The sequence below is a fragment of the Engraulis encrasicolus genome, chromosome 1 (assembly GCF_034702125.1).
Source record: "Engraulis encrasicolus isolate BLACKSEA-1 chromosome 1, IST_EnEncr_1.0, whole genome shotgun sequence".
Classification (NCBI taxonomy): Eukaryota; Metazoa; Chordata; class Actinopteri; order Clupeiformes; family Engraulidae; genus Engraulis; species Engraulis encrasicolus.
In genome coordinates this window covers 15,563,414-15,575,913 of record NC_085857.1, presented here as the reverse complement: position 1 = coordinate 15,575,913, position 12,500 = coordinate 15,563,414, and the positions used below count along the sequence as shown (strand labels likewise).

The 12,500-nt window shown below is 41.5% G+C and overlaps 1 protein-coding gene across 1 annotated transcript in view; it reads right to left on the bottom strand.

Annotated features, from left to right (window-relative positions):
- Window positions 1–12,500, bottom strand: part of LOC134448251 (nidogen-1-like) — a 115,381-nt gene that overhangs the window by 74,789 nt on the left and 28,092 nt on the right. The window contains exons 2-7 of the mRNA XM_063197951.1: window positions 11,723–12,025; window positions 7,297–7,526; window positions 3,831–4,053; window positions 2,007–2,198; window positions 1,748–1,787; window positions 1,213–1,353 (exon numbers count right to left, since the gene is read on the bottom strand). Of these exons, the coding sequence (XP_063054021.1) occupies window positions 1,213–1,353; window positions 1,748–1,787; window positions 2,007–2,198; window positions 3,831–4,053; window positions 7,297–7,526; window positions 11,723–12,025 (1,129 nt within the window). The remainder of the gene's footprint in view (window positions 1–1,212; window positions 1,354–1,747; window positions 1,788–2,006; window positions 2,199–3,830; window positions 4,054–7,296; window positions 7,527–11,722; window positions 12,026–12,500) is intronic.

Genomic DNA, 12,500 nt, shown 5'->3' with positions numbered 1-12,500 from the left:
GTTAAGTAAAAACAAAAAATAAATAGTAAAACAAAGGAGATCCGCACTCCGCGCTTCTAAATTAACAATACGGTGCAACCAGAGCAGGACTAAATTATAACTACAAAGGAAAAAGAATCTGGTGCCACACGGATGTCATCTTATATCTTACTGCCCTGACAAAATAATTTACAAAAGATAGACATCCGTGTGGCACCAGATTCTTTTTACTAAAAAATAAATAACGTTTTTTTTCCCTCCAAGCAATAAAGTTTGTCCAGGCCTGCTACCTGCCAGTAACCGTCCACCAGTGAAGTCAGCAATAAACTTTTCAAAAACAACTCAGAATCACCTTCAACACTATTTTTGTTGTATGCGCTTACTGTAAATGACCAGGAGTTCAGCTTCAAATGGTCTGAAATTCATTAACAAGCTTAGAGAAATCACTCCTCAGATGTCAACTTCCACTTGTCTCAAAGAGATTGAAAATTAAAAGTAAAACGTGACTAGAAGAGTGTGTTGCTGTTTTCTTTTTTTCTCTCTGAGTAATAAAGTTTGTGCAGGCCTGCCGCCTGCCAGTAACCCTTCTCATTCATGCCTCTCCTGGCTCCCCCCGCACTCTTTCATGTGGAAGTCTATAAAGGTGGAGAACGGTGATTACATTAATATTGAACTCTACGGGTGACCACGTTAATATACCTAGTCTAGAGGTCCCCAGACAGAGGGTGGGTGAGACGGTGGTGTTGGTGGTGGTGGGGTGTGTGTGTGTGTGTGTGTGTGTGTGTGTGTGTGTGTGTGTGTGTGTGTGTGTGTGTGTGTGTGTGTGTGTGTGTGTGTGTGTGTGTGCGTGTGTGTGTGTGTGCGTGTGTGTGTGTGTGCGTATGTGTGTGTGTGTGTGAGTGTGTGTGTGTGTGTGTGTGTGTGTGTGTGTGTGTGTGTGTGTGTGTGTGCGTGCGTGTGTGCGTACCTGTGTTTGTCCATCCAAAAAGTTAACCTATCTGAAGTCACCTTACAATAAAAAGTACTTTTGTCAGTGTGTGTGTGTGTGTGTGTGTGTGTGTGTGTGTGTGTGTGTGTGTGTGTGTGTCTGTGTGTGTGTGTGTGTGTGTGTGTGTATGTGGGTAGGTGTGCGTGCCTGCTTGCACGCGTGAGTGCATTTGTGTGTGCGTGCGGGTGTGCGTGTGTCTCGTGTTAGAAGGCGTGTAACGGAATTCTTAAATTCCTGCTACTAACCCTCGGCAACGCAGTCTCTCCCGTCGCCGTAGTAACCGGACCTGCAGTGGCAGCAGTAGCCGTCGGAGTAGTCTCTGCAGTCGGCGAAACTGGAACACTTCTGCCAGTTATTGGCACAGGTCTGGTAGTTGTAGGAAAACACTGGTAGAAGAGGGAGAAATAATAATGATGTGAATTCCTAAAGAATTGAAAAACACTGGTGGAAGAGGCTACTATTCACTCTTTTGTTTTGTTATTTGTATGCTTTTGCGACACTATATCGTAACAGTCATGCTAATAAAGCAAAATATGAGTTTTAATTCGAATTCGGAACTCCAATGAATTTAAATGGCAGAGTAAGATCAGACCATCTCCCACCCTCCACGGAGACGTATTACTCTCAGCTTTCGCCAGACTGTTTGACAGAGTCAACAGTCGGCTTTCGCCCAGGCTACTTCTGCCCACTGAGTGCATGCATACAAATCTAACACGCAACCTAAAATGCCCCATGAAAAGTAGCACCACCAATTATGAAGAAAATACCCTGCCTACGTACCTGTACCATCCACATCCAGATCATCGTCCACTACCACCACCTGGGCAGAGAGAGTAGAGAGAGAGAGGTTCCATTGGCCCATTGTTTCCGGGTTCTATTATGGCCCCCCTTAGGCAGACCTAGGCAGACCTAAGGACTGTTCTATTCAATGCTAGGAGCATTATGACACGGCCCTTTAGGCAGACCGGAACCTGGTCGCGTTAGGTGCCCATAGAAACCTATTATGTTGGCATATCTCTATACTTAAAGAATCTCTGACCTGGGGCCTCTCGGGCTGGGGCCTCCGGGGGTCTGGCTGTGGCTGTGCTGGCTCAGGGTAGCGGGGCTCTGGGTAGACCACCGGTGGCTGGGGGCGGTAGGTGGGCCTGGGGTAGGTGGGGTACTGTCCTGCTCCTGGGTACACTGGGACCCTGGGCCGCTGGGTGGGCAGGACGGGGATCTCCTCCACCACCTGCCAGAGTTTTACAGTTCAGTTACCATGTTTTTTTTTATGATGTTTCTTTATTATGTTAGCAATTGAAGAGTTCAGATGCAAAACCCCCTAAGTGCCTTTTCAGAAAATAATCTTAATTATTTTTTATTTAATACAAAGCTATCAAAATTGCATATTGTTTTAATTTATTTATGTAATAAAACTATTAAACCAACAATGGTGTTCTCTGAAAATATAGAAGTGCAGGTCTTCAGAAATGGAGTTAGGGGGTTTTGCATCTGAACTCTTCAATTGTGTTTTTGTTTTAATTATTATGTAAATCGTGTCATTGAAAGCCGTCTTTGTAATTTTCTTGTCACCAAGATAGAAACAGCAATGTCTTAGTCTTTTACTTAGGATTGTCGGAAATGTCATACTGTGGCAGTGCTTTTATGATAGTGTTTATTTTGGGTTTTTTTGTTCCAGAAAACAGTGAGTCGGATCACCGTTTATCGCGCCAGCACCAAAAGCTACAAGGGGTCAGTGTGCCGCTCCAATATTAACCTACTGTGTAAGCAAGGAAAGATGTCATTTCACCAGGTTTCATCAATACACGCTAGTTTCCACCCATAGTTTACTGGGAAGGTAGATGAAAAACTAAATACAAAGAAAATCTGCAAAATCACTACTCTCGCAAGCCAATGGCTGGTGCTAAAACCAAGACAAAACTGCTTAACTGGACATCATAGGACAGCACAGCTATAAATATGTTGTCACTGTGGCAAAGCCTGCCAAACAACTCACTAAAGACTTTCAAAGGGGAAAACAACTCTCGCTAGACAGGTGTGATTGGACGACAGATGTCCTGGCCCAGTTAATGTATTATTTTAAGTAGAGATGCACCGGATCCTGATTTTTAGGATCCTGCCGGATACCGGATCCACTGCTTAAGATCCTGCTGGATCCGGAACCGGATACCGGATCCTACGAAAGGGTTGAAACACATAGCCAACTCGCCCTTTTTATTAAACTATTTTTAAGACTCATTGGCTTACTGCCACACTGCCTTCAACGGCCGCTTCCAAAGGGCTTTCACTTCATGCAGCGATTGGGGTTGTGAAAGACTGACTGAAAAGCCTAGGCTACGTAAGAAGTAGAGATGCCCCAGATCCTGATTTTTAGGTAACTGCCGGATACCGGATGCACTGCTTAAGATCCTGCCGGATCCGGACAGTCTGAAAAACCCTATTATCCTGCCGGATCCGAAACCGGATCTTGGATCCTGTACATCTCTAATTTTAACCCTGTGGTGCGATGCTAGACTAGCCTGGGAACTCCCATACTGCCTTTAGTTCTACACAATCGTTTCGATCTGAAAGACAGTATGGCGAGGATGACTCATAACGTCCAAGATCATGGTACCTGTGTCATAATGGCCAAGCATTCCGACCTTAACAGTTTCTCTGCCCAATCAGAGAGCAGGGCAGTGTGTCATAATAGCCAAGTATTCTGCCACCTATGGAATTTAATATAGGCAACTCCCCAGACCTAATCTCACCTGTGATTAGGTCTGGTGTTAACCAGGCAAATGCTAGACCAACACACCTGGCAAAAGTATTTTTTGCCCGCAAGGAGGCAGATTAATCCAATTTACTAGGCCACAATAATCACCTCATCTTCGTCGGTCACGGTCTCGTAAGGCGGGTGGACAGGGGGGTAGCCGGGGCGCTCCCTCTCCCGAGCGGTGACCACGGGTAGCGGCGGTGTGGTGGACGGTGCGAGGGTGGACTCGTCGAAGTCCAGCTCGTCAGTCTCGCCAGAGTGGATGGAGCTGAAGAACGGGGAGGTGCCGATCTCGTACACCCACACGCCGCGCTGGCCGGAGTTGGTCTTCCTGGATGAGGGGGAAGTGCAAAGAGCAAAATGAATTGACAATACACTAACCTTTAACCCCTTAAGACACGGCTTTATAAATTTGTTGTTACCAGTATGGTAATGACCAAGTCATGGTGCATTACTAAAGGGCCTATGTTATGTCATAGTGTTGTAGTGCTATGGTAGGTATATTTCCATGACTATTACAGCGTGCCACTGGAGGTACGGCATGCATTAAGGGGCTACGAGTGTACCGTCACGCCGGTGTGACGGGAATGTTCGGGCAGTGAAAGTTCTATAGAATTCTGGCCGTCATTCAATACAATATGGAATTGTAGAATCTTACATTGTTATAGAACACATTCTTTTTATAGAATGCTCAAAAACCCACACTCTTAAAGGCTAAAGAGTTCCTGATGCAGAACTGTCGATGGGGGTAGTGTAATTAGCTTCGAAATTATGGAGACTGTATTCGGTTGTGAGACACAGATTGTCTTCCAAGATGGGTGGAAAAGGGGAAGTGCAGGAAAGCAGGAAGTGCAGGAAGACTTCCTGGAAGAAGAGGTTTTATAACTCAATGAGACCTTCCTGGTTAAATAAAGGTCAAATAAATATATAAAAAAGGAATTGGGAAAAGCAAAGACAAGATACCAAACATACATGTACGGTACATCAACATGCCAAAGGCAACACAACTACAGTAGCCTATACCCTCAAAAACAAGGTAATGCTTAACACTAGAACTACCACGGAGGGGTCAATTGACCTTTTTACCTAAAAGCCCCACAAGGGGGTCATTTGACCCTTTGGACCCCCTGCGGACACTCCTTTTGTTGTGGAAATGTGGCTGTTAGCAGCTCACAGCTGTCACTTGAGACACAGAGTGTGAGTGTGTGTGTGTGGATCATTTCCAATGCCTGTTGAGTGCTGTATCTCTGCATCTTCGTTCCTTGGAGAGGAGCTTCTTTCACCACAACATTTTTGAGGGAAATTAAGCAGTAGTCCACATGCACTGGTATTTATCCATCTAACAATTGCCAGGTTGCATTCACATGAGTCATTATGGTCACATGGCATGGGAGATTCACACGTTACAGTTTTTCTCGATTGGTTTGGCTAATTTCTCGAAACTGAGATGACATTCTCAAAACAACACGGACAAATCCCCAAACCAACTTGCAATTTCCCAAAACAGAATGGCATTTTTCATTGCTTTCATCAGATATCAAATGCTTTGTACATGTCTCAAATGTTTAGTACATCTCTGCAGATGGATATGTACAAATACCCTTCAGTTGACACATTCAGCATACATTCAGCACATTTTCCAAATAAATTAACCTTGCCTATCTAAACGAATTAGACAATTCTCAGTCTAATGGTTGCCCTCTCCAAAACACGTCAGCATTATTTCATTGTGTAAGTCATCATATGCAAAGTGGTCTACGTAGTTCCCAAAACTGTCAAGGACATCATATTTTAAGAATTTCATTACATAGTAAATTCATGACAGTGTTCAACAGGTCAGATGGTATTGTAACTTTACTAGTTAGTAGAAAATAATTTTACAACCGTGTATACTACAGTTTCCATGTTATTTGGCTAATTTCATGACATTTTTTCAAACGACATTCTGTTTTGAACAATTGCTAGTTGCTTTGGCATTTGTCCATGTTATCTCTGTTTTGAGAAATGAGCCAAACCCATGAGAAACCTGTGATATATGGGCATTACTTTCTGTATATGAATTTACAGTAAAGAAAGTTACTGATAAATGTCCTTGGTAAATTATCTGTGTTGTCAAACTTCAATAGTTTCACTCACTTTTTCATTTTTATACATAGTCGAAATCTGTTAGCTGAACGTAGATAAAACCATTTTGACTGGCAGTGCTTACACAATGGCAAAGGGACAATGTATTTTGAGGGTACTGATGATATATGTGGGGAAGAAATTTAGTTTTGACACATGGGTAAACTGTTTTTGTGGTGATATGAGCGAGTGATGAGGATCTGGATGAGGATGGTACTGACTATTTATATGTCAGACGGTTTAGTGCTGATGCAAGAATGAGGTGTTTTGGGAGGTATATGACATTTTGCTAGTTATCTGAACTGTTGTGCAGAAGTGTAAGAATGTTTGTCCAAATGACCCAATGGTTATAGGAATGTCATCTCAGTTTCAAGAAATGAGCCAAAACAATCGAGAAAAACTGTAATTCAACCATTATCTGGTTGCAGTCATATGATTCGTCATGATCACATGGGACATTCACACGTTCGTTCATTGATGACTTATATGAAGAAAATGTGCTGACATGTTTTCAGGACAACTATTACACTGAAAATCAACCAATTGGGATAGATCAGCAAGGTACATTCAGTTGAAAATTCTACTAAATGTAAGCTGATTGTGTTAACTGTAGGATACTTGTACATACCCATTTGCAAGGATGTACTAAATGATTGAGACATGTACAAAAGCATTTGAAATTTGATGAAAGCAATGATGAATGCCATTCTGTTGTGAGGAACTGCAAATTAGTTTTGGGATTTGTCCATGTTTTGAGAATGACATCTCAGTTTCAAGAAATGAGCCAAACCAATGGAGAAAAACGGTAACAAACTGTCCGCCAAACTGTGCTATCTGTCTTTATTGCTGATATCTTCATGCAAGTTGCTATTTACTTGTGGTGACTGATTTTGGAGGCTGACAGCCCTTGGGAAGAAGCTGTCTGTCCCTCTGTCTTGGCTGTTAGCACTGTAAGGTGTGACCCCCTCACCCCTCACCCCACACACGGCCCCTAACAGCCTCATTACCATAACAAAATGAGTGATTAGTGTATTAGGTAAAAGCCACCGGGTCAAATGACCCCTCTCTGGTACTTCTAGGTAGGCAGAAAAATCCTGGTAGTTCTAGTGTTAAGCAATTGCTCTTGTTAAATATCATAACCTGACCAAAGATGGGAAAATTGGGGAAATTCAAAGAAAAAAAACAACTTAGGCAAATCTGAAGTTTCATGTTTAGGTCTGGTGAAAATTAACTTGATTTACATCATCTGGCTGCGTTCAGCTGCGTCACGCGGAGTCATTCCCATTCATCAGAGGGCAAGAGTCAGGTAAGGTGAAAATGCCAATTAACATGTATTGTCCCTTTCAAATGAAACACATACACACACACACACACACACACACACACACACACACACACACACACCAACGAAATAAAATCCCCAAAAAACATTAAAGTTCAGTTGACTTACTTGGTCATGTCCCGAACGGACGCCTCTTCATCAGTGGTGACCCGGAAGTACTCCCCTGCAGAGGTCCACAGCCAGCCGGCCACCTCGCCCTCGTTGAAGCCCACTTCCATCGGCTGGACATCGTCCCCTATGGGCGTGGAGTGGTAGTGCAGGCCGTCTTTCGGGTACAGCAAGATGGCGTACGAGGCGGATTCCATCGAGGCGATAACCAGCTGGAATGTGTTTCCCTCCTGATGAGAAAGAGAAACGAAGAGTTCAGATGATGAGAAAGAGAAAGAGAAGCAAACAGTTCAGATGCAAAAATCCCCTCCAATTGTCATAAATCTTCAGATATGGGCTGTGCTGTAATAAAATTAATAATCATTCCATGTTTTGTTGGTTTTGCTTGGCTTGTTGTACTCAATGGTGCAATTTAAATTATTCTTTTTTTAGATGGGTAATATTATTTTACAAGGGACCTCTACAGAATAATTTTACAAGGGACTTCAACGGATTTCCGAAATGGCACTCAGGGGGTTTTACATCAAAAGCATGTTTATTTAGTTCTTTTTGGCGTATTCACATAGTGATCTGCTTGCTTCTTTGTTTGTTGGTTTTGAAGTAAGCAATTGGAGGCTGAAACCATGGACGCTATAACTATAACCCTTTAGGACTATGCATATTTATTTTGTTTGTTTTGGCGTACCGGTATGTACATGCTGGAGTTTGATTGTTTATTTGTTTGTTTTAAAGGAGGGGTTGGGTGTTGGGGCTGTGTTAACATGATGCAATCTTCAAACGCCTTATTTATTTTATGGACGGCCCACTCCAGTCCAGTCCAGTGCTGTGCTTTTATGTTGCCCAAAGCATATATCATGGCAAACAAATAAGATCTCTGATACGATCGACTGTTTTTTCTTGAACAACATTATGTGCTTATTGAAGGCATTCCCCTCAGAGGACCTCAGATAGCCTAGCAGTACTACGGACTAGTATGTCGTTACAAACTCCACAAATAATGCAAATCTAAATGGAGAGTATCTAAATCCATAGTCTCTAATGATTACACATTGTGCAGCGCAATATATTTTAAGAGTTCATGGATACCCATTAACCCGTTAAGACACAGCGTTATGAAGTTGTTGTTACCAGAATGCCAATGACCAAGTTGCAGTGCATTACTAAAGGCCCTGTGTTATGGCATAGACGTGTAGTAGAGTGGTAGTTAGCTTTTTGATGATCATTACGGCGTTCCACTGGTGGAACAGGGTGCATTATGGGGCTATAACTGAAGGATTTATTTGCAAAACGGTGTATCTCCATTTTTTGACTTTTGCATTTTATTATTGAAAATGACTGTTCAGAAGTCCGATCACCTATGTGTGTATTCTTACCGTTCAAATATTTTGAGAACATACTTTTTTAACCTATATAAAATGCATTTTGCAATGCAATTCAATGGAATGCCCAATACAAAAATGTCAATTTCCCAACATTCTACAAAATGGAGATACACCGTTATGCAAATAAACCCTTCAACAACAAATGTACTAATGGGTGAACTGCAAAGGGATATCCTCGGGGTCAGCTCTATGTTCTCACAACCCATTGGTCCCACAGCCCAATGGTCCAACAGCTTATTCCTGCTGCTCCATGTTCCCACATTTTAAAGAATTATTCAAATATAGGCCCTATGTTCCACAACAGTTTCACATGTTCCCACATTTCCAAGTAAACTAGGAGAGCGTGCCTTTCTCCCCACCATTAATCAAAGGGCCTACATTTGAATAGATTCTTAGAAAAGTGGGAACATGGAGCAGCAGGAATATGCTGTGAGACCATTGGGCTGTGGGACCAATGGGCTAAAAAAATAACGTTAAAAGTCTTAGTGTTGTGGGTCCAATGGGCTACAGTAACCATTTATTTCCTTAAACTTTTCTGCTGGAAACCCCATTTGAACCAATAACATTTCCAATACCTTACTCACTTCACTTGTCTCCTGGTCTTGACTTCAACCTTTAGTCACTTTTACCCACTTCACACACTTTTACTGATTTGACTCATTTGCCAATCGGAAAGTCTCCTCTCTTGCTTTGCATCACGGAATTTACATCACACACAGATGCTACTAAGCAAACGTCTGCCCTCACAAAAGCCCCCCAAGTCTTAAAGTCAATTTAGATTAAAGTGTTTGAAGGACCCTGCTAGGAGAATATTCATGACTTTGAATCTCGTTAGCACACGTGGGCCACAGCCACTAACACACACACACACACACACACACACACACACACACACACACACACACACACACACACACACACACACACACACACACACACACACACACACACACACACACACACACACACACACACACACACACACCTGGGCCACTAAGCACCCCTCTGACTGACAGTTTAGCCAATATCACCTTTTGGTCTGTGGAATTGACCCTTTACACCTTCGGTTTTAGGAGAGCCCAAATTTGTAGCAACATTCCTGTTTAGGGTTTTAATAATGGGACCGCAAACTTAATTGCCCTTCTGATGGGACTAATAAAGTTATCTGAATCTGAATCTGAATCTTCAATAGGAAGAGTGGAATGGTGAAATACTGTAAATGCGATATGTAATAGTATGTCCTAGTGTTGTACTTACACCTTTAATTTAATTCTACTTTTACTTTTGAAACCTCTGCGGATGACCAATTAGATATCAGTTACAAAACGGTGTGTGCTTACAGAAACAAAACCATCATTCATTCATTCATTCATTCATTCATTCATTCATTCATTCATTCATTCATTAATTCATTCATTCATTCATTCATTCATTCTCTCCGCTATGAAGTGTAAATGCTAAACAATCCCTGGCTAGTACGACATGTTGGCCAGACTCTATGTCACCCTGACCATTTATGAACAACCCCCCTTATACCTGATTTGAAAAAAGCATGCCCACTTAAGGAAGTCTTTCTTTATTTTTAGCCTCTCTGATGTCTCCCTCTCTGTGTACATATAGCCCATAAACAGTGTTAGCGCTCCAAGTAAAGACAGAAGTGAGGCCCTTTATTCTGTAAACAAAAGATTGTGCTAAACAACTGATTGACGAGGTACTTGGCACTTGAATGTCTAAAAACGTGACAGCACTACATTGGAATATTGAGCACTCTCTGAGGGTCATTGTATTTTAATATATGTTGTTAACCCATTGTGTCCTGGAGCGACATATACGCTGCATTGAGGTTCTTGAGATTTGAGCTGTTTTATTAAAAGATGTGGGTATGCTTGAACTGAATGAACGCATTGTAGTACAAAATGAAGATTCTAGCTTTTAAATGCAACTTATTTCATGTTTTCATGTGCTTCGGAGGCTGAGATATTGAGGCTTTAATAGGGAGAGGGCCCCTTTTCCCAAAAAGGGCTTAGGACAAAATGGGCTACAAGGATAAAGAAATAAACGTTTTGTGATTCTGATATTCTTATGACAAACATCTGAAGAGTTCAGATGCAAAACCCCCTAAGTGCCTTTTCAGAAAATAATCTTAATTCATTTTTATTTAATGCAAAGCTATCAAAATTTCATAGTTTTTTTATTTTATTTATGTAATATAACTATTTATATGTATTATCAAGTACATGAATGTAAACCAAACCAACAACGGGGTTCTATAAAAATATAAAAGTGCAGGCCTTCAGAAATGGAGTTAGGGGGTTTTGCATCTGAACTCTTCATCTCTATTTCAAAGCTATCAAGTCATGTGTCAAGTCAAGAATGCAAAAATGTTTTTAGTAGCATGCTATCGCCTCTTGGACACTAGACATTTTGCGTTTTTGGACAGGTTTGCAATGAGATCTACTGGTTTTGTTTTCCTTCATTGAGCCCATTCCAAAGAATGCAATTTCTTAGAAGCTATTAATTCTAATATCTAATTTCTTAGAAGTTTTGTGAAACAATTTGACATACCTTTTTGAATTAGATCCAAGGAAATATTTTTTTGAGTGGCGCTGTCTACTCCTCGTGATCGCACTTTAATGAGCAACTATTCAGCCCATTGTAAATAATGTTGTACTAGTGCGCTATGTCACAGAGTTTCATGGATCCACTTGACATCACTTTTTAAATCCAACCCAAGAAGATATTTTGGTAACGCTCTATTTTGATGTTACATCTATAAGCACTAATAGGCTACATACAATTTGAATGCCTGTATTCTGTATAAGTAACTTATGAGGCAAATACTAAGCAAAATCAAACATTTGTTAGGCATGTATTCGCCAATGTCTTGTTCATGCACAATTAGGGATTTATTACCAATATAACCTTAGTAATGCTTGTACATTCCTTACAGGTTATGTGCATTAACATTGTACAGTATATGCTAGTGCTAATAGATGTAACACTAAAATAAAGTGATACCAATATTTTTTTTGAATGGCACTTACACCCTCAGCAGCGCCATCTCCTCTCTCCGACCCGCCTTGTGCCGACACCCTCTCCCAGGTCACTATGACAACGTGCGTGGGTTCCACCTCGTCGTCGGCAGGGAACGCTTGGCTGATGTGGTCGGTCGCCCTTAGCAACACGGCGGGGGTGTTGTCCTGGCGATAGTAGACCTTGCCCACCCCGTCGCTGGTATCCAGGTCTCCCAGGAGGGCGGCGACCATGGGGAATTTGGCGGGCATCTGGCCGAGGTACTCCGACTCGTCTGGCGTGATGTCCATGCTGACGAAGCCATTGGTGTTGATCTGTATAAGGGAGATTAGCTGGTTAGAATACAATACAGTGCAATGCAATTCAATACAATACAATTGACAAAGCCATTGGTGATGATCCGGAATAGGAAGAGATATCCACATTCAAACTGAACTGAATAGAATAGAATAGAATAGAATAGAATAGAATAGAATAGAATAGAATAGAATACATTATGTTACAATTTGCTCAATGACTTAGCATATTTACATTTTTACACTTAGCTGACTGCCTTGGCTCAATAGAATAGAATAGAATAGAATAGAATAGAATAGAATAGAATAGAATAGAATAGAATAGAAAAGAATTGAATTGAATTGAATTTCAGTGGAATAAATGCCTTTAATTTAATTATAGTATGCATGTAAAAGATGCAAGCTAAGTAAATCAAGTTGATCACGAGCTAGAGCTACTTGGACAAGTTCTTGACAAGCCCTGCCGCTTAGCCTATACAGTATGTGGTGTAGT